The following is a 26,269-nucleotide window of genomic DNA, read 5'->3' on the forward strand; positions in this document are numbered from 1 at the left end:
GCTGGAGAGAGGCTCTGTCCCCAGCAGGCCCATGCAGTCCCTGCAGTGTCCATCCCCAGGATGCCAGGCCTTATCCCGGCTCCTGGAAGGAAGAGTAGCACAGTAAAAGTCACTATAATGAAGCACCATGTTGATTAGGGTTCTGTGCCAATGCCTCACCAGCCTCAAGGGAACCCCCAGAAGCAGTCCTGGGACGTCACCCCCACTCTCCAGAGGAAGAGGAGGAGATGTGGAGAGGGGAACTAGCCCGGCCATACCCTCAGGCCAGCAAGGACAGCCCTGCAATCAAGGCAGCTGTGTGAGGCCTGTTTGTTGAGCACCCTCCATGTGGCAGGCTGAGTGCAGAGAGACCCCCAGGGAGCCCTGCAGCCTCTGCTCAGGCTCTGAACAGCTGAGCGGGACAGTCACACTATCCCAGGAATTCTGGGGACCATGGGAAGGGAGGGGGCTGGCGTGTGGAGGAGAAGGCCCAGGCAGGAGCCACTGATGCCAGACCTCCCCGACGTGAAGCCGCCTCCTAGAGAGAGCCACAGATAGCACGGGGGCTGTCACAGTCAGCGGGGGCTGCGCAACAAACCACCCCAACGCTCCGTGACTCGAATCATCCACATTTTCATGTTTCTCAGGCTTCTGTGGGTTGTCTGGGCTCAGTGGAGACTCCTTCTTGGAAATGCTAAATGTGTTCTCTCAGCTGAAGAATTCCTGAAAGGGCATCCTGGTGGGCTTCCTCTGGATTCTCACCTCACATCAGGGCTCCCCAAGGCACCCCCCGACCCTCACTGACTGCCCTCCTCTTTGCTCAGCAAACGGGTCCATCATGGTGGCCTGCTTTTCTCTGTTGGCCCTGGTGACCCAGTAAACTGCACCCTGACCACGAGGCAAGCCAGCGCCTGGAATGGGGAAGTGGGAGCCACAAGCTGTGTCCCCCTCTGGCCCCCTTTTGTTTGAAATGACTTCCTGTTTCCCAGTTCCTCTGTGTGTGTTGTGTATGCTTAGTTGCTCAGTCGAGTCCAACTCTTTGGACCCAATGGACTGCAGCCCTCGAGGTTCCTCTGTTCATGGGATTCTCCAGGCAAAAATCCTGGAGCTGGTAGCCATTCCTGTCTCTTTGTATTCACCACGTCACTCTTCAACACCCTGTTTCACAGCTCCTTTTTCTCCCACCCCTTCCCTCCTTCAGGTGCCAAAATCCAATGCACAGACCCTCAGGTGACTCAAACACCCATTCCCCTTTGTTCTAAGAGAACCAAAACCTTGGTGCCACCCCCCAGGCCCTCTCCTCCCTGCACCGTGGCTAATGATTAGGGCTTTGCCATGCTGGGTTATTTCTCTGCAGCCCAATAACAGCAACTTCATTAAGAAAACCACACCCTTGACTGAGTTGGAAGCCTCCAGATGCAGGAGCAAAGCAGCATAATGGGCTTGCTGACAGCCAGGTTGCCTCCCAGCCTCCCCTCCCCACTCCTCTTCCTTCTGTGTCCAAGACCTCCAAAGTCCTCTCCACACCCCTCTCAGAGCCCTCTCCCGGCCCACCCCCTGTTCCTTCCCTTCTCTGCTTCTTCCTCCCTCATCTGCCCGCTCCAACTGACCATGGGGGTGTCAGGGGGTCTCCCTGGGCCTTGGCCAGCCCCGGAGAGAGGAGACATGAAAGCTGTGACAGGCCCTGCCCACACTGGGCGGTGACCTGCCAGGCTGGCCTGGTCCCCTCCACCAGCCCCTGAATCCCCAGTGGAGAGTGAAGAGCAGCTCTGGAGCGGTAAGCTTATGGGGTGGGCCCTCAGGAGCCTCCCCCAGAACTTGCTGGGCCACTAACAACAGCATCCTGTTACTTCTCTGAGACCTCGTTCCTCTGGCTGTAGAATGGAGAGCACATCACCAGCCTCTTGGGTGTTGTGATTACTCATGAATTAACACATGTAAAGCATTCAGACCCACATAATGACAAGTTCTCTACAAATTATTATTACTATTGTTATTCTTTTTTACTAGCCTTTTGTGCATTCTGAATTTCATGGGCTATAAAAATGAAATTTAAGTCACTGCTTTCCATCAGCTCTTGTCAAATCCCCCTAGATACCATCCGTCAGTGACACCTTGAGCAGACCTCAGAGCTTTCTGGTCGTTTTGTTATTCAAATCCAGTCCAGAAGCGTTTACTGCTCCACCCTGGCTCCCTGTTTTCGTCTGGTCGTCTTTCTCTCAGGCTTACAGCTCAAGACGCAGAGTGGGCCAGGAAGGCCTGCTCTGGCCTCCACTTCCTCCTCCTCCCACTCCAGCAGGGGACGGGGAGTGTGGCCTGATCTGATTCTTGGTCTCTGCTGTGAATGTGGACCCTCCTGGTGGTGTGTCAACTTCTCTGCATGCCATGTGCTCAGTCGCTTCAGTCGTGTCCGACTCTGTGCAACCCCCTGGACTGTATGTAGCCTGCCAGGTTCCTCTGTCCATGGGATTCTCCAGGCAAGAATCCTGGAGTGGGTTGTCATGCCCTCCTCCAGGGGATCTTCCCGACCCAGGGATCGAACCAGCACCTCCAGTGTCTCCTGGATTGCAGGCGGATTCTTTACTGTTGAGTCACCAGGAAAGTCCGGCAGCTTCTCTAGTGAGCTCCAATCAGCTCTGGAAGCCTCTGGACACATGGTAGACCTGATGTCTTACAGGACACTGGGTGGACAGGTGCTAGGGGTGGATTTCCAACCTACGACACCTGGCTCCACCCCACCCCCAGCTCCTGGCCCGGCCTCCTGGGAGTTGAGGACCCCTCCCCCAAGCAGGCCACCGCGGGTGGAGGGTCCACGGGCCACCTTGACCCTAACTTCTCTTCGCAGAACCCACTTGACTCAAAGAGCATAAGCCACATAGTCAACACACCCAGCAGTGGCATACCAGGCTCCTGCATGGCCACTGTCCTTGCCTGCAGGTGCTGCATGGGTCTCCTGAGAGGTTGAGGGGACAGGCCAGCCAGTCCACCACCGGGGGCAGAGGTCACTGGGAACTCGCATACCAGGCTCCCCTTCCTGCGCTACCTCCCTCTCTGAGTTGTTCTCCCAGGGATATGCCACAAAACACTGTGCCTGGGATGAGACACTCCAGCTTTCCCTTCCCCCATCTTCTTTTACATGCCAAGAAGAGGAAAACTGGAATGATGGCTGGGGTAGCCCACCTTTGAGGCAGCCCTAGGGAGGTACCTGGCTTTGCCTATTAGTAGGAGAAGGCAATGGCAACCCATTCCAGTACTCTTGCCTGGAAAATCCCATGGATGGAGGAGCCTGGTAGGCTGCAGTCCATGGGGTCACTAAGAGTCGGACACGACTGAGCAACTTCACTTTCACTTTTCATTTTCATGCATTGGGGAAGAAAATGGGAACCCACTCCAGTGTTCTTGCTTTGAGAATCCCAGGGATGGGGGAGCCTGGTGGGCTGCCGTCTATAGGGTCGCACAGGGTCGGACAGACTGAAGCGACTTAGCAGCAGCAGCAGCTCTCTTTAGTGAGTGGAGTACTTTGTAATTTTGGCCTCTGTTTTGGGCTCTCCTTGCCATTTCTAGGGCATCAGGGAAAAAAATCTCACTGAACTTCTTGTTCATCCTTGTGATTCAATAATTAAGTCAAGACACAGTGGTGAGGGCAAATTTAGAAATGATGAATGGAGACCAGCTGTTCCCTCTTTGTGGGCCTGACCCTAATCACACCAACATGCTAAAATCTGTCCCTGAAGTTAAGATTGCCAGGGGGAGAGGGGGTGTGACCTGAATGAGGGAGCTTGGGACCTCCCATTCAAGGCAGAATCAGAACCATCTTGACAGGAGAGAGCCAAAGACTTACAACTTCCCTTAGCACACAGCAGAACCCAAACTCACAGCCCACCCTGGTTGCCTCATCCATGCACAAGCGCACCCAGGAGCTGGGAGGCAGCTGGGAGACAGTGGAAGGAGCTCCGGGCTGAGTCAGAAGCCCTGGTTGGCTCTGGGTTCTCTCACTGACCACAGGACCTTGGGAAGATTGTTGGACTTTACGAGCACCATCTTTGACAAAGGACTGGGCAGTACCCACATGGCAAGGTGGTGCTGGAATTAAATGAGATTCCAGGTGTCAGCTTGGTCCCTGTGAAGCACGGGCTGATGCAAGGGGCTGTCTTAGCAGGGGCCCCCTCCCACTCCCCTCACCCCTCCCTGTCATTTCCACCCAAGGCCACAGCTGCCCCTCTCTCCCCAGACCTTCCGGTGGCCAGTGGCCAGCAGCATCGACAGCAATGAGATGCTTGAGATTCAGATCTTCAACTACAGCAAAGTCTTTAGCAACAAGTAAGTGTGGGCCGGGGTGAGAGAGGTGGGGCGCTGGGGGTGGGTCGGGGGAGAGGGCCCTTCCCTGCTCCTTGCACTGCCCTCTCCTTTGAGTTTAAAGGAGGACCCACATCCTGGCCTGGATTAACCTTCAAAGACCCCCCTCTCTGCTCCCTCATGTTGTCCTCAGAGTCCCCCAGCCCTCTCACAGCTTCCTGTCCCCTTTCTCAAGTCTTCCTCCTTCCGCCATGCTGGGCAACAGTTACCTGCCTGAGAAAGTAATGATATCCTCCAACAGACCATCTCTACCTGTAGCCCTGAGAGTGAATTTGTCACACCTGCAGAAAACTAGAAGCTCAACGAGAGTTTGGTTCAATGGTTTAGTAGTCAGGCAAGCCTGCTCTCAGATCCCAGCTCAGTTACCTACTGTGTGACCCTGGGCTGGTTGCATAACCTCTCTGAGTTCAATGTATGCATGTGTAAACAGGCTAAGTACTTACTTCAAAGGGAAGCTGTGAGAATCAAGTGAGATAGATGTTCATTCATTCATCCAATCCCTATGTTTACTAAGTGCCTACTGTGTGTCAGGCACAGACTAAGTGTTGAGCATGGAAGGTTCTTTACTACTACCACCACTTGGGAAGCTTAAGAATACTGAAATACTGTAATGAGTTGCCATGTTCTCCTCCAGGGGATCTTCCTGACCCAGGGATCAAACCCACATCTCACGTCTCCTGCATTTGGCTAAATTTAGTACATGTTAGTACTCTTGCCTGGAAAATCCCATGGACGGAGGAGCCTGGTGGGCTGCAGTCCATGAGGTCTCGAAGAGTCAGACACGACTGAGTGACTTCACTTTCACTTTTTACTTTCATGCATTGGAGAAGGAAATGTCAACCCACTCCAGTGTTCTTGCCTGGAGAATCCCAGGGACGGGGGAGCCTGGTGGGCTGCCGTCTATGGGGTCGCACAGAGTTGGACAGACTGAAGCGACTTAGCAGCAGCAGTAGTTCCTGTCTTGAATTCAAAAGCCAAATCCTCTTATACAAGCTAGAGAGAGTCATGATTGAACCACAAAACATGTCAAAAAATGCAAGGGAGGATTACTCACTGAGAGCTCACTATGACTCAACAGTGAGAGAAGACTACAAATGAAAGAAAAGCTGACTTAATCCTGCTGCTGCTGCTAAGTCACTTCAGTTGTTTCCGACTCTGTGCGACCCCATAGATGGCAGCCCACGAGGCTCCCCCGTTCCTGGGATTCTCCAGGCAAGAACACTGGAGTGAGTTGCCATTTCCTTCTCCAGACCTAATCCTAGGTCATATCAATAGAAGTAGAGCCATCAGAGCAGGAGAGATGAGGAGCGAGGGTTCCACTATTCCTCATGCTGATTGCAGAGAACATGAATAGGCACTGCCTTGTGCCCGGGGGAAAGGACTTTAAATCTTGCCTCCTGACAAGAAGCTGAGAGCCTGGAGGAGAAAATTGCAAAAGACTTGTTCATCCATCCATCCTTTGCCCATCCTTTCAGTCACTCATCAAACATTCACTGAGAAACACTCTGCACCAGCCAGACACTGTGCTAGTCATTGGAGGTGCTAAGATGAGGGGTTAAGACATGCCTGCCCCTCAAGAAGGATTCCTGCCACGTGAAAGAGGAAAGATGTGTGCCAAGAAGCAGGACGAGGACCAGGCTGCATTGCCAGATGACAGCCGACTGCTGGGAGATCTGAGAGCTCTCCAACCAGTGAGCTGTCTTGGGAAGAGGGCTAGCAGGGAGTGGACCATGATGCTGTAGAGGGGTTTCTGAGTCAGGAAGGGCGGAACCACATGGATCCAAGGATTCTGTGTTTTTTATCTCAGGCCCGAGAGATCTCAACTGAGTACTTGGAGTGGGCATCCCAGGATGGCTGGCTCAGGGCATCCCATCATTCAGGCAGCTGCCTCTGACACCCACAAGAAAGTTCGTAAGACACTCTACCGGGGCCCCTAAAGTAAAGCAGGATCTTCTTCCCTGGGATGAGCGACTGGGTGACCTGTGAGGACAAGAGAAACAGGAACATGCACAATAAGGTGGATGTGGGGGAGGAAGCAGAAGCTGAGGACCGGCAGGGGCTCTGGGCCCCCCAGCAGGACCCACAGTAGATGGTAGAGCACCCGGGAGCTTTAGAGCTCAGTCGGAGAAACCCTCACTGTGCAGATGGGGAAACTGAGCCTCGGAGAGGAGACCGGGGCCACAGGGATAGACAGCGGTGGAGGGGGTGCTAGGATGCTGGTCTTCCCCCTCCTCTCCTGATCCTCAGACTCCCAGAAACCGGGCTATGTAAGCAGTGATGGTGGAAACCAAGGACGTGTGCAAGACTGCTAAATCATCTAAACAAGAGCTGCTAGATCAGCCACTGAAACGCTGGAAGCCCTTGAAAACATGAAAACTCCTGCTATAAACAAATCAGAAGTATTTGATAGATTGTTTAGGAAATTGACTACCCTCACAAAGAATATGCTGGAATACAAGGCCTCAATGAGTTGTTCTAAAAAGCCAGCAAGAGGGGAGACAGCAGGGGGAGTGCCTACTCTGATTCTCCTTCTTTCTTTCTCTCTGCCTTCCTTGCCCTCACCTAAGAAAAGGCAGGAAACCCCCACAAGGGGAGACATGGGCCTGGTAGAAGAGAGTCTTGCCATTCCTTAGAAAGCCTGGAGAACGTCCAGGGAGCTGTCAGCGGCAGAGCTGGGGTGGGGAGGAGTGGTGGTTTTGTGGACAACATAGAACCCACCCTGAGACAGGCCAGCTCTGGGAGTCAGAGAGGTAGGGCGGGTACTTGGAGTCAGGTGGGACTCAGTCTCCCACCCTGGAGTCTGGGCTCTATTTCCTGAGCCAAAGAAACGGTCCCTCTGGTGGGTGCCCTCTGTCCCCACTGTGGTCCAGATCAGTCACCAGGCTCCCTCTGATGAGGGAGCCAAGCCTCTGGGGAGCCTCTGGGCAGAGCAACCAGCAAAGCCACACCCACAGCTTGGGACAGTGGCCTACACCCAGCAGACCCCCATTACTCTGTGGAATGATTGAATGAATGAGTGTCCCCTTTGGTCAGGAGGAGATAACGTACAGGGTGGGAGCATCTGGGAGCCCAAATCCAAGCGGTCCTTCTTCTCTGAAGAACTTAGGGTGCTCCAGGAACCCAGTCACCTGACTGGTGCATTTGGGAAAACTGAGGTAAAGGAGGCTGGTGTGAGATTTAGAACCTTGGGTCTGATCCCATCACTCATCACAAATAATGGGACTTGCCCTAGAAGCAGAGGGCAGTTTAGGAGCTGGCCCTTCACCCAGCAGTTGTAGGGGCTGTGGAGAAGAGGAGACAGGGATTGAAGAAAGAAAGTGTCCTTGTCAGGGGCCAGGAGATCTGGGTCTGCTCCATCCACCTAGAATGAGGTCCTGTTTTGAGAGCCTTGGGCTTCCCTACGAGGACTCAGTGAGTGTTGGATCCAGAAGATCTTGTACGACCCCCTCTGCCTGTCCAGGGCCCTGTGAGAGGGGGTTGGCCTGACCCAGGCACCAATCTCCTGGGACTCCTGAATAATTCAGGAGCCAGGAGAGCAGTGGAGGCCCTGCCAGGCCTCGGGCACTTGACACCAGCTCCCAGGGGAAAGCAATGAATTATTGACAGGTCCTGGAGCCTGGTTGCAGCTCTATTGTGGTCAGTCTGCGGGCCCAGTGTGTGAAGGCCCCCTCCCTGCTGGCTGAGTACCCGGGGATCCTGCCTCCACTCAGCCTGCCCAACTGTGGGCCTTGTCGGTAGGATGGGTGGGAGGGGTACTCTCTTTGTGGTGGGTAACCCAGATGAGCTGCATAAGGGAGGCTGTCCAAAGATGGATGATTCCAGCTCCTTCACCAACAGCTCAGGTATAACTGAGGCCCAGAGACTGTCCTTGCCCAGGGTTACACAGCAGAGTCAAGGCAGAACCTAGTCTTCAACCCAGACCTCCTGACCCAGGGTTGGCACTCCTTCCTGAAGAATGGATGGCCTCATGCCTGCACCTTCCAGGGAAAGGTCCCAGCTCTCCAGGGACATAGGAGCCCACCTGGGCCCCCTCCCAGGCAACTCCTCCATGCGGACCTACCCAGAGGAGGAGAAGCAATAGGCACGCCCTGCTGAGCTTCCAGCCAGTCCAGACAGAGGGCAGCAGGGGTCGGGGTTGGATATGGTCTCTGGGGTCACCAGACAGACCAGACCCAAGGCTTCTTTCCTACACCAGCTCCTTCCCCAGAGAACGTCTATGGAAGGGGTTGAGGGCAGTGTTCTGCTAGAAGCAGCATAAGGGCATATGTTTTGAAATTGTGTTTTTATAGCAAGCACCCTGGTTTTGCTTAAACAGTTCAGACGTGTGAAAGGAGGAAAGTTTTATAAAAATGTTTTTCTTTATTCTTTACATAAGACTAAGATCACATCAACTGTCCATTTAAAAGAATGCTATTGCAGGACAAACTCTCCTCTTATGTCCCTTGCAAGACACACACCACTTCTGACTGAAGGGACAAAAGCTTGGGTGGGGGGGGCGGGCATCTACAGGGTGTGAGACAGGAGGGGCTCTTACCCAACGTGGAATCACCATGCGAGAACATCTCTCTGAGTACCCTCTTCTCCCAGAGCAACAACCTTCAAATTGTGGGGCAAAGTGTGGGACAACTCGACTCAGTCAGCATTTATGGGGCCCCCACTGTTGTTCATTAATTCTAGCCAGTAGATTTTGAGATTTCCTGTGAGCCAGAAATATCAACTAGAGGCTGAAATAGGAAACTAGAGCCTTGGAAAGGCTCACAGACTAATGTCACCCCCTTGACAATGACCAGACAGCTTCCTGGAGTGCTGACTTTGCACTAGGTGTGCTGATGAGAACTTGGTATAGAGCATTTCTGTTGGTCTTCTAAGCAGTAAAGTAGAGGTATTAGCTCATCTTAGGAGAAATCTGAGACTGAGTGAGCCCAAGTTCGATGCCCAGGTAGCAGATAACTCTCTAGTAAGTGTCCAAGCTGGGCTTCCGATCCTCTCTCTCTGACTCCAGAACTGTGCCCTTTACATCACTGCCCTGCATCACTCCTCTAGGTACGTAGGGGGATGGGGAACCCACAGTCAGATGGGTTCTTGCCCCAAGGAGCTTGCAGAATGCAGGTGTGTATGGGCATCACTAATGATTCAATCTGAGGATGAATGAGCCAGTGGTGCTCATTCATAGAGATCTTGGTCGTCATTAGGGAGGTGGAAGCGGGTGGAGCCTCCAGTCCTTCCCCACAGCCTCCATACTGGGCATCTGGAAGCCACTCTGCGGGGGATGAGCTGAATCCCGAGACAGCACAAACCTGAGGAACACAAGCCCCACCAGGGTATCACAATCCCAGTCTGTGACCATCCCCCCGGGTGCTCACTGCCCTCGAGCTCTCCCAGGAAAATGGCTCTCATACATACAAATGCACACAGTTGTTGGGGGTCACAGACCCTCCTGGACATGCCTCTCTGGCCAGCCCCAGCTCCTGGGCCACCTTCTCCAACCCCAGCTTGGAGCCCAGCCCTCTCCTTCTCCAGCCCACCGGTGTCTTTCACAGCCAGTCACAGCCTCTTGGGATGTCAGCCTTGCTCTCTGACCTCTCGATGTGAAACCATGAAGACCGTGCCCCTCTGCCGTTCACAGGCTGATCGGGACCTTCCGCATGGTGCTGCAGAAGGTGGTGGAGGAGAACCACGTGGAGGTGACCGACACACTGATGGATGACAACAATGCAATCATCAAGGTTGGGGCACCCAGAGAGTCCCTGGACGTGCCCATTATTGGGTCACCTGGGGGCCTGTTCACCCCTGCCCCCGCCTGCACATAGCATGGTCTAGGCTGGGTGTCCTCGTGGGTAGAAAGGTGCTGTGGGAGGAGGAGACTCAGGTCAGACTGCTGGAGGCCGTGGGGGGCCGTGGGGGAGCCCTTGAGGGTGGCAGACACTGAAGCCCTTTCTGCAGTGAGAGTACAAGTGATGGTGACTAGGGGACTCCCTCCCTTCTCCATCAGGGAGCCTTCCATCTGGACCCAGGTCAGGGGTCACTGAAGAGGTATCCTCGTCATCTGAAAGCCAGCCTGAGCCCTGCTGGCCTCTACAGGGCATGACCTTCATGCCTGCCTTGGCATCTAAGACTAGCCATTCTATGAGGGCAGGGACCTCTTTCTATCTGTCACAACCCATCCCTGGACTTCCAGCAAACACACATGCACCAGTGATGCACAGCCTGCAGGGACTTAATACACATGCAAACAAAGGAAGGAAATAAACCAGTCGAGATGCCCAGTCCCCAGGCTCTGCTCTGATGCATCTGTCCCCTTGAGCTCATTTATGCCCACCCCTGGGCAGATGAGCCTAGTGGTGAGGAACATGGCTCCTGGATACAGACCTTCGCTAGGCCACTCAGTAACTGTGTGTCTTGGGCCGGTTACACATCATCTGCAAAGTGAGCAAAATTATAGTATCAACTTCACAGGACTCTTCTGAGGATTAAATGGAAATGCACAGAAGGGGCCTGGGACAGTTAAGTATATAGTAAATGCTCAGTAAATATTAGGTTGGTCAAAAAGTTCGTTCAGGTTTTTCCATAACATCTTACAAACTTTTTGGCCAACCCAATAAGATCAGTAGCTATTATTTCCTGACCTCAGTTTATCCATATGTAAAATGGGGCTGCACCAACCCTGGTCCCACGTATGACCCTACATAGTGGTCAGCAGAGTAACCTCAGAAGTAAGACTGCAGCCACAGGGAGCCAGAATGGAAGGAACCCTCTCCGAGGAACCCCAAGGGTGGGGCAGAAATTCCCACAGTGCCGTGGTGGCTCGAGACACTTCGCTGCTGAGAACAAGGGGCTTCTCCACTTGGCCCCAAAGAGGTCGTTCTTCCACATGTAGGCATAGGCAGGGGTGGGGGGACGTCTTGAAATCAGGTGGGTTGGGGTCTCAGCAACCACAGCAAAGGGAGAGAGGGTGAAAAACAAGCTCCAGACACTGGTGGTGTGGAGGACTTGGAGAGGAACATAGATGTCCAGAGGAAGAGCATAGAATGTGAGAAGTAAAACATGAGAGAGAACTGTGGGAATGGGCAGGAACAGATGGCACAGCCTTGGCCTTGTATTTCTAGAATCAGATGTAGGAATTCAGTTGAGGAAAGGACTTACAAATTATCTAACTCACCCACCACCTACCTCTGCCACCCATTCTATGGATGGGAACTCTGAAGTCCTAGATGAAGAATGGATTTGACCAGCCAAGGTCAAACAGCTGGTCAACAGCAAAATCAACTCTAGGACCCCAGACCTTTGATTCCAAGGCCACCATTTTCCCACCATAACAGGCTTGGTCTCACCAAACGGACCACATTTGCTCAGTGGGAAGGATGTGGGGCTTGAAGTCAGCCAGGCTGGGCTCACATCCCAGCTCTGTCTCTTGTTAGCTGTGTGACTTGAGCAAGTAACTTAACCTCCCTGATGTGTTAGGTAGGGCAGGTTGACGTGTTGGGAAGATCAAATGAGTTTACATCAAGCATCTTACCATGATGACTAGCGCAGTGAGGATTCAGAAAATGTGTGTATCTTTCCCTTCCCAGGGGAAATGGAAGGCTGGCATCCCAAGGCCCACTCACCAAGTGAAAGCTGCCTGTGGGGGTCCCCGGAGCAAGCCAACCCTGACTTGGAGAGGGGGCAAGCATGTCTAGAAGATGTCCTAGCACCCGTGTGGGTTGAGGAAGGGATTAGAATGAGTCCTCCCTGTGCACTAGGGAGAAACCAGAGCTGAGAGGAGGGCAGTGGCCCAAGGATACAGAGCAAGACGCCTAATCAGGATTCTCAAGTGCACAGCATGGCTCCAGGTTTGGGGCTCCACGCTCCCCTAGAGAAAAGTCCAGGGTCACCCGATGGTACCTCCTCTCCAGAGTAGGAGGGTAGGTGTCAGACGGGCAGGAAGAATTGCTGAGACCGCGCCTTTGGAGGGTGCCCAGGGTCTGGGCTCCTCTGCTGAAGGGTTCATGTCATCACATCCCAGCGATCATCAGGAGTGAGGGGACATCAGCTGACTTCAGGCAGACCACCCCTTGTCCCTGCAGGCAACCCTCGTTCTGAGGATGAGGGGGTGACCTGTGCCCTGGGGACACTGGAGGATGCCCTTGATTCTGTGCACAGTGGACTCAGAGAGCCCACCCCCAGCCCAGACCCAGCTGTCCAGGTGGGCCCCCCACCCCGTACCTCAGGCACCAGGGCGGGAAGAGAGCCAGGCGCAACAGGATCTGGAGCCAGAGCCTGTTCTATCGACTGAGTCTGCGCTTGTCAGTCTTTCTGAGCCTCTGTTTGCTCATCTGCAAAATGGGAACATAGTGGGAGGACTGTCCCCAGCTCGCCCTCCTTCAGTGAGTTAAGGGTGTGGAAGGGCCTTGTAAAATCATGGAGCAGCAGAGTCCATGGGATTACGATTGTTCCTGCCCTCCCAGCCGCTCAGCACCCCCTCTCTCCTCCAGACCAGCCTATGCGTGGAGGTCCGGTATCAGGCCACAGATGGCACAGTGGGCTCCTGGGATGACGGGGACTTTCTGGGAGAGGAGTCCCTTCACGAGGAAGAGAAGGACAGCCAGGAGACGGATGGGCTGCTACCCGGCTCCCGCCCCAGCTCCCGGCCATCAGGCGAGAAGAGTTTCCGGAGGTAACAGGCTGGGCCCTCTCTCCCCAAAGACACAGGGAGTGTGCCTGGGCCCTGGTGCCCCTGGAAGGCCCCTCTAGGCCTGGCTGGGCTCGGAGCACAGAGCCGAGTTGCTGGAGAGTCAATACAAGAGGAGGGAAGGGGTTTCTGCAGCCTCCCCTCACCCCCAACTCCAGAACTCACTGGGGAGGCAGCAGAGTATCTGGAATCATGGCCAGGGGGCAGGCTTCCCCCTGTGCTGAGGGAAGCGCCATTCTGGGAGGGTGGCGTCTAACATGAGAAGAAGAGGCTAGACCTCTGGCCTCCTCAAAGGAAGGGAAAAGTGGACAGAAGGAGGCCCTGATCTCTCTGGCCCAAGACCCAGCAGCGCCAGACTAGCCCCAGGCAGCCTGGCTCGGTGAAGATACAAGGGAAGGGTGGGGGTCCCTTCCAGCCGGGGTGAAGCCAGCAGTCCTGGTCAGGACCTAGCCTCTCTTGCATTGAGAGGATGGCATCCAGCACCCTCGGTGTCCAGGAGTCACATCTGCAAAGTCCAGCCACATACAGAGGACAGGATGCTGGGTCCAAATGCATTATGTTTCCAAAAAGGGAAGTGCAATTGTACTACTCTTAGGGCCCAGAGAGGCAGACGCTAGGCTGGTAAAACATTCTCCGCAGGTAACTGGAAATCATGTGTGAAACACAGGTAAGTCAGCGGTGCCTCAGAAGGATGGGGATGGGTTTGGAGAGAGGGGTTGTTCCCCTCCCACTGGAAACATCTTCCTCCCATTTCCTTCCACCCTGTCCTTTCCAAGTGAAATTTATTCAGTGCTTGTCTTGAAAAAGACACAGATTCTAAATTAGGGTAATTTGACTTTATATTTTAATTACATGAATACATTCTCCTTTTTTGCCCTCGGACCACTCACCCCCACCTGCACACAGACAGACAGACAGACAGACACACACACATATAAGCTTAAGACCCTGGGAGCCAAGTGAGGAGTAACAGTAATAAGATCAAAGGAACATGCCTGCGGCAAATGTCACTGGCCCTTCGCCTCCAGGCCAGCCATGGGGTGGGCGGTATCACCCAGGCCAGTTTGCAGCCGGTCCTCCTTAGACTCCAGGCTGGGTGGCATGCAGAGGACATACAATCCGGCCTCAGGAGACACAGGCCCGAGTCCCAGCTCTTCCATTTTCCAGCCTGTGACCCTTGGCCCATCACTGCTACCTCTACAAGGGGGCCCAGGACAATAGGAACCCCTACCCTATTGCTGGGAGAGCCAAGGGGTTGAGGGAGGGTCAGGCTATAACTGGGGTGCCAAGTGCTACCCCACATGAGGGCTGGTGACAAACAGGTTGTTGGCTGGACAGTGCAGAGGGTTAGGAATTGGTCTGAAAATGGTGAAAAGAGAAGGGACCCAGTGGGGAGCGAGCATGGAGACAAGGACACTAAGGGTGCCATTGGGTCCCCATCTTCTGTCCCCTTAGAGGAAAGAGCTTGTCTGAGACTACCAGTGGGCTTTAAGAAAACTCTTTAAGAAAGGGCTTTCTGGGGACAGACTGGATGCCTCTCGAGGGCCATCAACTTCAGGAAGAGGAACGCTGGCTCTGAATCAGGGGAGCTGAGCCCCAGTGAGTTGCGTCCTGCTGCCACTAACTGACTGAGTGACTTTGGGAAAATCACTAGCCTTCTGGGTCAATAACAACAGTGGGTTGAGCATCCTGGCCCCCCGCCCCCAGCTCCGACGTCCAGAGGGAGGCAGAGGTTCTCTGGGTCCTGTGGGGCGCACACACGGGGAGCCATTCTCCAGAGTTCTGGGCAGCCAAGATGGCAGCAGGGTTGCTGCAGCTCAGGCAATGTTGAACGAGGCCCTCTCTCCGCCCACGAGTAGGCCAGGGTGCTGCTGGAGGGAGCAGTGAGACGATGCGGGCAAGCCTGCTGGGCTTTGGTCCTGGACCTGCAGACGGTCCTGGGCCCCAGGAATTCGGAGACAGAGGGTGTCCCATCCTTCCTCAGGCCGTGGCCTGGCTTTCCCACCTCTCCTGACCCTCACACAGCCTCTCCCAGGGCAGCGGCAGGAAGCAGGAGTGAGAGGAGGGGTTTGCCCTGGGGATTGGGAATGGGAAGAGGTTGATGACTGCAGACCTGGCCGGAGAACGCGTGGCAGCAACACCACCCCGGGCGTTCTCAGGGTCTGTGCTGGCGGCCCCTACGCGGCTGGAAATCCATGCTCACACTCACCCAGCCCCTCCAGTGCAGGCCAGTGGCCCCAGGAAAACCAGGAGCTCTGTCTGCCGTCGTCAACCTCTTCCTTTTCCCAGTCCCCAGGGGTGGGTATAGAGAACCTGGGCTTTGCTGCAGTTTCCTGTAGCTGCCTACAGGGGCCCTTGGGGCCTTAGTCAAGAAGTGTGGGGTTCTGAGGAGAACCTGATTTTGGTCTCGCAACCCTCAATGTGTCTCATCCTCCTTACGTAGGTGCGGCCAGCCAGGCCTGTCAGCTGTGGGGTCTGGGAGGAAGCCACCGGCCAGAGAGCCCTTCTGAGAGAATGAGGCCAACACAGGGACAGGGAAAGGAAAAGGATGCATGTGTCTCAGCTCTGGCCCCAAGCCCGCCCTCGCCTGTACCTGCCCTCCAGCCCTCAGCCCCTCCTGGGAAGGCCCATCCCCTTGTAGGTCAAGGTGCCCAAACTACAGGGCGCCCCTCTGTTGTTTTCCCAACGACTCATTGCCGGCACTCAGCAGTGTCTCGCCTGGTCGTCTGGACCCACAAGGGTCTGGTGTGGGAATCCACTCCTCCCTGTTGGTCGTGGCTGGGTGGGGTGCAGGCTGGAGAGGCTGGGGTAGGGGGCTGTGGAGTGAGTGTCAGGAAACAGCCTCAGGCTCAGGACTGGTGGCAAGAGATGTCTATTCCTTGGAGGGCAGAGGCGATGATGTGGGGGTCTTCTTCAAGGGCCTGGCTCCCCCTGCTGGGCTCCTGCCATCTCACCCTCCCTCCTGGAAGGGACCTCTGCAGTCACTCCTCTACACTGCCAAGGCCGTAGGGATCTTCCTGGAAGTTCCTCGCATTGGACCTCAGGGAAGCAGCTGGCAGCTCTGCCCCCAGCCCCCAACCTATCACCACCCGCACCCCTTGCCTTCCATCAACCCTCTCCTTCAGTCCATCAATCCCAGGCCCTGGCCAGTCACACGCCCTCTGAGTCACTCTGTCTGCTTGTCTAGTCCCTGTTGGCTGACAGTGCTGGCCCGTGGCCAGTGCTCAGCCAGGGTCCCCTTCCTTCCTCCTCCCTTCCCACAGTCTCCATGTCACCCCACCACAACTTGTTCTACCCCAAGCAGCATCTGACTTTTTGGTCCAAGATCCTTCTCGGATATTATCACCCCATCCCACTTCAAGGGCCGTACCAACAAAGCTGCCCACAGCCAGGGCTTCAGCGCCACCTGGGCCCCGGGCTGGGGCCTCACCCACTCGCAGGGCTCCCTCGCCCCGCTACCCTCACCTCCCTTGCTATCAGTGCTGCAGAGAGAGGGAATGAATTACTAACTCCAGGGGCACTTTGTTCTCAGAACCAAAAAGTCAGGGTTCTGGGCCCCTGTGTGTCAGTGTACACCTGCCCCGGTGTCTGAGGAGAGAGGAGACTTCAGCCCTGAACACACACACGTGCACACACACTCAAGTGCTCGAGTGTTTTCACACGCTTACCTGCATGTATGTTCTATCTCTGGGTGACACCGAGGTGCTGCACACGCCACCAGGTTCTGGTAAGGATCCACTGTTAGAAAGGACAAAGAAGGGAACCCAGCTTTAATCTCGAAGCTGCACCGCAGAGGCGTATTCCAAGACTCTCTCCTTATTTTGTCCACCTGCCTGGCCCTACGGCCCTACTCCTGCTTACCGCCCTTCCTGGTGTCCCTGGAGATGTAGGGGTGCCTCTGCTGGGCCTCATCCTAGGGGAGGGGAGGGAGGGGGTCACTTTTCTTGTTCTCCTTCTGGGTCATTCTTCTACTCCAGTGGAGACCCATGGAGACCTCCCTCCTATGTCTGGGGCCAGGGGGCAGCGGGCATGTGTGCATGGCTGGGGGCTCTGACAGAGATGCGCACGAGGCATGTGCCCCAGAGTGTGCATAGACATGTGTGTGTGGGTCGGGGGGGTCAGCACACTCAGCCTCACCCCCAGAGTGCAAGGTTCCCAAAGCCCTTCCCCTCACCCCCCTCCACCAGGCTGAGCTCCAGAGCTGCAGCCGCTCCCAAGCAGCCCAGAGGAGCTAGGTCAAGGCCAAGGTGAGATCTGTGGTGAAGCGGTGCCCAGGAGATTCCTCCCAAACTCAGCCACTTCACCTGAGGTGGGGGTCCTCTTCAGCCCAGAGGCCACAGTTTTGATTCCCTACCCCGACCCCATGGTTGCTTCTAACTGTGCAGACAGAGCGCTGGGGGTGGGAGCCTGAGGAAGAGGTGAGTGAAACTGAGACAGAGAGAAAGAGCTTGTGTGTGTGTGTGTGTTGACTGAAGAACAAAACTTACCTGGCCACACTGGAACACTAAAAACACAGTGTGGACTCTAGGAGGAAAGTCAGGCCTGTCTGGGGATTCAGGGAGGGGTTCCCTAGCAACAAGGATGACCATGAGGTCAAACCTGTCATCCTCACCCTTGTGGGCTGAGTGATTGAGGGCAGGCCACGCAGGGCTGTACAGTTACTAATATTAATGCTAGCTGTAGTCCCTAAAGTGGTCGTAGTAAAATCAGGAGAGTATTATTTTTCACAAAAAGAGGGGCTTTTCCCTTCTCCATTTCTACACTGAGAGTGTGCACCTGTGCAGGCCCCTTTGCCAGCCCAGAGGCCTGGAGTGTGTGAGGAGGGGTAGGGCGGGAATGTGCCAGCATCAGGGAAGCAGTGAGAGAACATTCCACAAGGGCTTTCTGGAAGTCTCCCTAAGGAGGAGGAGGAGCCCTGCTCTGAACCCTGGAGCCACAGCTGGCTTATTGCTGCAGACCCAGAACGTCCTGGGGCCCCCTTTCTTCTCTGAGTTCCTCAGAGCCTAGGAGCCCCTTACTCCATTGGAGGGGATCAAGCCTGAGGAAGACAGCCTGGTGGCCCGGGCCCGGGCCTGGCTCATCTAACCTTGTGTTCCCTGTGGCACCTGCGACCCGCATCCTGAATTCCCCAGACCCTGACCTGGGGTGGGGGGAGATCCAGGGACCCTGAAGCCTCCTCTGTCACCAAGACTCCAGGTTCTTCTGGGTTTGGAGGCCCAGTCCTGAGAGCTCCTCTCTCAGAATCAGGATTACAGCCCCCCACCCCCAAGGTAGAGCCCAGGGACCTGGGATCCCTGCCCAGCAGGCTCAGGCTTGCTGACATGAAAAGCTATGGGAGGCAGGGTCTCTGGGACAAGAAGGCCCCCGGGATCATGGGGGTCAGCAGGGTCAGGGACTAAGTCTGCAAGTGACTCTGGTTCACAGGCTCTCACGCACGTCCCCTTGTCTCCTCGTTTCTTCCTCCTACTCAGCAAAGGCAGAGAGAAGACCAAGGGAGGCAGAGATGGCGAGCACAAGTAGGTGTCCCAGGCCAGGTGGAGCCCATGGAGCTCGTCAGAGGGAAGGGTCCCCAGCACAGGGTGCAGGTGGCGGGGGGCCCAGATCCGAGTGGAGACAGCACTGGGCAAAGGTAGGGCGAGGGAGGTCTCTCCATCTGGCCATGGGGGCGAGGAACACGGAGGTGTCAGGGTCGGGGCAGGCCTTCTGGTTTCCACTCTCTCCTCCCTCCTTTCAGTGTCTCGATTCCTCCTCCACTTCCCTGCTCAGTCCCCCATCCCTGTGGGCAGGCTCTCCTGTGAGGGAGGGAGTAAGGACAGCTCATGAGGCCAAAAGCTGCCTCCTCCTGGTACCAAGGCAGGGCCAGGCAGATGGACATGTAGCACTGGAGGCCCAAGGAAGACAAATTCTGGGTGCTGAGTGGCCACAGGGGGCAGCTGGAACATGAAGCCTGGAAAGCTAAGGAGGGACGACCCCTCTCTGGTGGTCTTCACTGTCTCCATTCCCCAGAGGGAAAGAAGGAGGTGCCTCCAGGTGGGGAGGGGCCACCACAAGGTACTGGGAAGTCTCAAGGCCTGATGGTGGGGGGACTGACAAGTGGGTCCCCCAGGCTCCCCCAGAGCTTGTGTCACCTCAAGGACCTTCTAGCATCACAGGGAATTCACAAGGGGAGTGGCAGTCAGGGTTGAGCACACTGGAGGGGGCCTCTGCTCCAACACCCGTTCTTGCAGATGACAGATCTGAGCCCCAGAAGAGCAGCAGAGCTGAGACTAAATAAAACCCAGGGCATTTTAACTCCTGACCCAGAGTTTACAGTAGGCCCAGGAAGTTTAGAGCCCTTGATTACGCTCTCAGTTCTCCAAACACACCAACAAAAGCCAAAAAGCCAAGAGTGTGGTCTTTATTTTCCAGATAGGGAAACTGAGCCCCAGAGATGTTAAGAGATTTGCTCAGAACAGTGGTCCAAAATAAGTTAAAAATCAATCGACCTGAGGTTAGCATGGCGACAGCAGAATTGTGTGTACAGGAGTCTGAAGTGATGAGCACTGATGGGGCTTGGTGTGCTGCTTGCATTAACATCCCAGGGACTCGCAGCCTCGTTTAATGAAAGCACGAACTCCAATTCCCACTTGTTATACATGAGCAAAAAAACACGATGACAAGGCAGCAGCACTGAGAGGGGAAACTCAGGCCCAGAGACCCGAAGGGTCAGAGAGTTTGCCAGGTTACAAACAAGGGAAGAAGCCGCAGGCTGAGCGTGTATCAGGCTTGGAGAGGGAGCCAGGGAACCAGATCTTGGGGCCTGTGGGAGATGATGGCAGATGCTGAGCTCAGGGTCCCACCTAGGGAGAGGGCTCGGGGTCAGGTTTCTACATGGACAATTGGACATAAAAGGTTTGTATGAGACACATACAAGCTGCCAGTCCCCTAGCCTCTCTGTCTGAGATCAGCGATGCTCTAAGACCCTTCTTGATTTCTAGCTCTGCAGTCTGTCCTGGGCTGGACCCCAAGGGATTCAGACTGACCTGACCCCTTTGGCCACAACTGGACGAAGGGGTGCCTCGGTGAGCGCATGTAGTGGGCCCACAGTAAATGCTGGTTCCCTAGCATGACCCCATCCTAATGTTCTGCCATTTCCAATTCACATAACTGGCATTTATTATTCTTATCTTAATGTGTAGAGCCTTAGGGATTTCTAAAAAGAGATAAATAAGTCAAAATTCTTTAGCTTGAAGAAGAAAAACTGTGGGAACTGTTTTAAATCTCTGAAAGGTTATTGTGTGGCAAGACTTGTTAGTTTCTGTCTCTACTGAGGAGAAATAAAAGGAAATCTCTATTTCCACAAATCCGGTGTCTCTTAGGTAAAGTTAGTCACTCAGTCGTGTCCAATTCTTTGTGACCCTATGGACTTAGCCTGTCAGGCTCCTCTCTGTCCAGGGGATCCTCCAGGCAAGAATACTGGAGTGGGTTACCATTCCCTTCTCCGGGGGATCTTCCTGACCCAGGGATCAAACCTGTGTCTCCTGCATTGCAGACAGATTCTTTACTTTCTGAGCCACCAGGGAAGCCATCTCTTAGGTAGGAATTTGTTTCTCCCAATTACCTGAGGCCTGAGCTAATAAGCTCAGCTCTGAGAGTTGGTGATGAACAGCGAGGCCTGGCATGCTGCAGTCCATGGGGTCACAAAGAGTCGGACATGACTGAGTAACTGAACTGAGCTGAACTGAGCTAATGAGCTCTGACAGTTCCTGCTGCAGGTGGTTGGAGGGCAGAAGCCCTGGAGAAGCCACGGCCTCAGTTGGTTCAATTCCAGTCCCACCCCTCTAAGTCACAACCTCCAGGATAACACAGACACCTGACTGAGTGGGACTCAGCTCACACAGTCTAGTTTGTCGAATGTCTCCAAGTCATCATTGAAGAGTTCCGGTCTCTCCCCAAGGAGCTTTACCCAACCACAAAGACATTCTTCTAGTTCTGAGCCATGGAACAAGCAAAGAAACCATTAGGTCCATAAATGAAAAAAAGAGTTTAAAATGAGTGAACTAACTTTAAAGACTTCTCTCTAGAGAGAACTAGCAGTCTAAATTGCGGGTGCGTATCATTACGACTGCCATGAATCCAGTGATGGGAAAGCTCAGCTGTGACCACAAACCCTCAGAGGGTCCTGAGAAGCCCACCTCCCTGGCCTCCTGCTTTTCCTGTTTTCATGCAGCTACGAATAAGGAGCCACTTGGTTGCAAAGTGGTTGTACACCAAGTTGATTATTGGCTTGTTGTATTTGTCTGTTTCTGACCATACTACATCTGTAGCAATTGGAGAACCTTCTAGACAAAATGCAGAATTTAGAACAAACAAACATCAGTAGATCAGTAACCAACAATTTACCTTTTTTGAAATCCAAATCTTTAATACAAAGTGGGTAATCTTTAAAATTCCCTGATTAAGTTAACATTTATTTGAAAAATAACCTTTACCCTTTGCCAAGAGAAACAGGCATGCTGTTTTCTGGGAACTGATAAGCAGAAAAAGCTTTTTCTTTTTTCAAAGCTCTTTTTTTTTTTTTTTTAATTACTTTTTTGGCCGTGCTGGGTCCTGATTGCTGCGAGGACTTTTCTCTGGCTATGGCCGGTGGGGGCTACTCTGTAGTTGTGGCGCATGGCTTCTCATTGCAGGGGCTTCTCTTGTTGCAGAGCACGGGCCCTAGGGCACGCGGGTTTCGGTAGTTTCAGCTCCTGGGCTCTAGAGCACAGGCTCAATAGTTGAGGCACACCAGCTTAGTTGCTCTGCAGCGTGTGGGATCTTCCTGGAACCAGGGATCGAACCCATGTATCCTGCATTGGCAGATGGACTCTTTACCACTGAGCCACCAGGGAAGCCCAAAAGCTTTTTCTATAGTGAATTATGATGTGTCATCAATCAGAGGATTACAAAGGGCAGTGATAGCCAATGGCATCATGCTCTACTGCCCACAGTCCACAGGAATGAAAAGCAGGTCTAAGAGAAACAAACAGGTCCAGAGCCTACAGTAAGAATCTGGGAATTACACTTATCCTACACATTATGCATTTTTTTATAGGATGTCTCCATTCTGAGATACTCCCAGACACACAGGAGTCCCACTAATGAGCGTATCCACTTGAGATAGTTAAAATTATGCAAGGTCTAGGGAGAGGAGTTTCTTCTTTGAATTGCTTCCGGGTCTAGTAGACAATAGTCAGGCTTCCCTGGTGGCTCAGATGGTTAAGAATCTGCCTGCAATGCAGGAGACCCCGGTTCAATCCCTAGGTTAGGAAGATCCCCTGGAGAAAGAAATGGCAACCCACTCCAGTATTCTTGCCCGGAGAATCCCAATAACAGAAGAGCCTGGAGGGCCCTAATCCATAGGGTCGCAAAGAGTCAGGACTGAGCAACTAACACTTTCACTTTCTGGTAAACAATGGTTGAATAAGTATAGTTTTTTTTTTTTTTTAAGTCTCAGTGTTTGCTTCCAAATATGTTTGTTTTAAGAAATAAAATGACTTTCAAATTCAAGGGCCATAACTGCCTAAGGGAAGCCCCAGGCCCTTTTCCACTTGGGTGGGTCCTTGGGATCAGCATCAGAAATCCACAATTCCCTGCCACCCTAACCTCCTCTGGGCCTCAGGCAGAAGGGCTAGATCCCACCCATCCCAGGATGCAGAGTAGCTGGCTTCTCCAGGCAGGGTCTATTCTGACCTGACACCTGGCTTTGACCTACCATCTCAGAGCACTTTCCTGGGGGACATTAAGGCAGGGGTGGGGTGGGGAATGGGGACTGTGTGGCTAGAGCAGACTGCGTGTGATGGCAGCATGTAGGTCACACATGGACTGGGGCTGGGGACTCTAAGGATGACACAGCCCAGGAATGGCCAAGCAGTGATTGTACTTGGTCAGCACAGGGCCCTCCAGGACACTCCTCGGTTATCCAGGAGAGCAGCAAGGCTGGGAGGAAAGAAAACCCAAACACTGAGACAGGAAGCAGAGACAGGGCCCCACTAGGCTCACTTCCCATTGCAGAGTCAGAGTACAGCTGGCACCCCTGCCCTGTAGGCCACCAAGGCCATCAAGCAGGGAGAAATCTCACAGGATGATGCATTGTAAGCCAGGCAAGACGGCTCCTTTCTCACCACTCTATGACTGTTATTAACAGGCTCATTGATCTGTTCAGTGTTAGGTCACTGGTGATTTAATATTTATAGCCTTCTTTCCCCAAAATGTATTGATGCTTAGATTATTTTTCCATGAGTCCCCTCTCTGTAAACATGGTCCCTGGGACTCTTCAAGATGACATCTTTCCTCATCAGCAAGCTGTGCTGGTTCTTGGAGACTTTCGACCACCATTCCCAATGGTCAGGATGTGGGATTCACACCCCGAGAGAAGTGTGACCCTACAGCATCAAGGATGCAGTTGGAAGTACTGCTGCCCTGGGAGACAGTAGCTTCCATCCCAACTCTCTGAGCCTCAGGTTTTTCATGGGTTGAAAGAGGAGAAGCATATGGCCCTCCCAGGACACATGGACTGCAGTCCCTCCCAGGACTGCCATGAAGATGAAATTAGAAAACATCTGGAAAAGCCTTGGCCCAGATTAGTTGCTCAAGGAAAGTTATATTGTCTCTTACTGGGGAGAAACTTTTAAAGATAATTCCAAAGGCTTTGGTTTTCTTTTTTTAGAGTGACTTCTCTCCTTCTCCTCCTGTTGATATGCCCCAGATAACATGACGCTGTATAGTGCAAAGAGATCAGTGTTTCCCCAACCTTCCTTCACCTGCCTCATGCCTTTTTAGGAAACCATCAAGATGCCAGTGTTTCCTAAACTGTGAACTGGTATCACATGAAGAAGTGGTTCTTAGTTGCTCTCCTAATACACTCCTCCATGTCTGGCCGAGCATATAAAGAGTAAAGAAAAGGCCTGTAGCTAGATTAGGGCCAGGTTTGGAGGATGAGATTGGCTCCCCAACCCTAAGTAGAGGAGCTTGAAGTTTCTAGGCCATCTCTACAAGGACAGAAGGTTTTCCAGAATCTCACATGACCCAACATAAAGAACAGGAGTTCTTGGGGAACCATAGCCAAACCTCCACTGGGAGATGCCTGACTCAAAGATGGGTGGGCTCTGCTATAGGTGAGCTCAGGGTTAGAGTCTGCACCCTGCCCCACCTAGGAATGGGGCCCAGGTTGACAGGGGCAGAGCCAGGAGGAGGGAGAATGGGAAGTGCAGGGAGTCAGGTGTCCATCTCATGCAATATTGACAGGGTAATGGAATACTGCACTTTACCCCCTGCTGGTCCTACTCCTGGTCCCTCCTGGAGCTAGGATCGCAAGCTCAGCTGCAGGGACATCACTGGATACAGTAAGGACCCCCTGCCCCCTTTCGTCAGCTCTCCTGACTGCAAGGCCCTTCACCCGGGGTCACAAGGCCAGACCAACAGAGGAAGAGGTAGGAACTATGGAGCCTGCCATACATTCCTGGAGGTTGGCAGAAGGTGGTGGGGGATGGTGGTGGGGGTTGCCTGGAGTGAGAAGGGACAGGCAAAAAGGGTAAAACCAGGACCAAAGATGGGGACAGGAAAGGGCCCATCTCCTTTTCACTGGGGACCAAGGAGAATCCAAGGACACAAAGGCAGGCTTTGAGTACCAGGGCTGTCTGAGAACTAAGCAGCTTGTTTCAACCACACTTCCTACCTGCTCATCAGCTCTGCCCCTCTGAGTCCTGTTTCTGCCATTCTGTTCTGATGCTTTGTCTCTCTTGTCTGACTTTCTTTGCATCCAGCCAAAGTACGGCCACGGTGGGAGAGGATGAGTCTTGCCCACTGGTGGAGCTCAGAGCTCTAAGACTGAACTGAGGGGGCTGGGATTAGGACCCTGACAGGCTTCAGTTGAAACGGTTTTTTCCACCTGAAGGCCACCTTCTTGTGGTCGCTGTCCCCAACCTGCTCCTTAATGGTGTGAAGGCATGGGGAAGGAGGATATGACGGAGGTTCCTCTGCCCTAGTTCTCCTTCAGGGCTCCCAATTTGGGAAGTTTGGCCCCCAGGATATCTCGGGACCAGTAGGTAAGGGGTTGGGGCTTGGATCTTCCTTTCCCTTACGAGTTCTCTCGGGTTTTGCTCTTCTATCGTCTGTGTGTCTTCCTCCTGACGTCCATCTCCCTCCACCTCATTCTGGCTGCCCCCTCACAGAGCCGGGAGAAGCGTGTTCTCCGCCATGAAGCTCGGCAAGAACCGGCCTCACAAGGAGGAACCCCAAAGACAAGGTACGGATGCGTGCCCCTGACCAAGGTCTAGTTCACCCCTCTCTCCGCACCTGCCAGGGACGAAACCCCTGCTCTCCGCGAGCGGCCTCCCAGTGGGCTCTCCTGCTATTGGCCAGAGGAGCCACCTGGGAGGGGCCTGGCCTATCATTAGCTGTCAGAGAAACCCCGTCCTGAGAGAGGTCCTCCAGAAGGGGGCGCTCCGAGGGCTGGAGGTGGGTACCACATTTCCTCCGATATAAAACAGCAGCAGCAGAGACCTCTGTCTAGTGGGCTCCTCCTGCCCTCTTGGCTTCCATCCTTCACACAGAAGCCTAGGGATTTTTAATCAGAGGAGGGAATAACAACAAAAAAAAATTATTTGGCCAATTCCCTGTTTCTATGGGAAAATCAGAGTCCTGAGAATGCCTGCTCCATGGCAGGACTCTCTGCCCAACATTTACCCAGTTCCCTCTCAGGGGGCTGCAGGGACCGCCTTGGGGGAGAGAAGCAGGGTGGGTATGGAAGACTGGAGTGGCCTGTGGCACGGGTGAGGGGACACGACAGCTGTTTAAGGGGAGAAATGGAAGTACAGTGGAGCTGTGTGTAGCTTTCTAAGTCAGGTCTGTGGATCACACGTCCACCATCCTCAGGGCTCCTGGCTTCTCTCCCAGCATCCCCCGTGTGGCCCACTGGTCCCAGAATCTCTCTCCTTATATTTTGCCCCCACGTATATTCCAGCTGTGCCTTTCTCCTTCCTAGACTGGAGAGGGTAGACCTGCTGGCTGAGGCTCAAACCCATCATCCTTGGGTAGCTTCTCAGAATCGTCATTCCTTCATCTCATTGGATTAATACACATCAGTACAGGGTTAGGTTCTGAAGTCCATCAGCTATTTTACAAAGATAAGTTCCTTCCTGAGTCTCAATTTCTTTGTCTGTGATGTGAGAATAGTACCTATATTGGCAAGATATGACTATGAAGATTATGAGAGCTAGAGATATGTGTATAAAGTGCCTAGCA

At 53.7% G+C, this 26,269-nt stretch overlaps 1 protein-coding gene across 2 annotated transcripts in view; it reads left to right on the plus strand.

Annotated features, from left to right (window-relative positions):
• Positions 1–26,269, plus strand: part of OTOF (otoferlin) — an 87,939-nt gene that overhangs the window by 22,908 nt on the left and 38,762 nt on the right. For both annotated transcript variants that reach the window (XM_027555885.1, XM_027555886.1), the window contains exons 3-6: positions 4,211–4,299; positions 9,962–10,061; positions 12,810–12,991; positions 25,198–25,271. In XM_027555885.1, the coding sequence (XP_027411686.1) occupies positions 4,211–4,299; positions 9,962–10,061; positions 12,810–12,991; positions 25,198–25,271 (445 nt within the window). The remainder of the gene's footprint in view (positions 1–4,210; positions 4,300–9,961; positions 10,062–12,809; positions 12,992–25,197; positions 25,272–26,269) is intronic.

The sequence above is a fragment of the Bos indicus x Bos taurus genome, chromosome 11 (genome assembly GCF_003369695.1).
Source record: "Bos indicus x Bos taurus breed Angus x Brahman F1 hybrid chromosome 11, Bos_hybrid_MaternalHap_v2.0, whole genome shotgun sequence".
In the NCBI taxonomy this organism is placed as follows: Eukaryota; Metazoa; Chordata; class Mammalia; order Artiodactyla; family Bovidae; genus Bos; species Bos indicus x Bos taurus.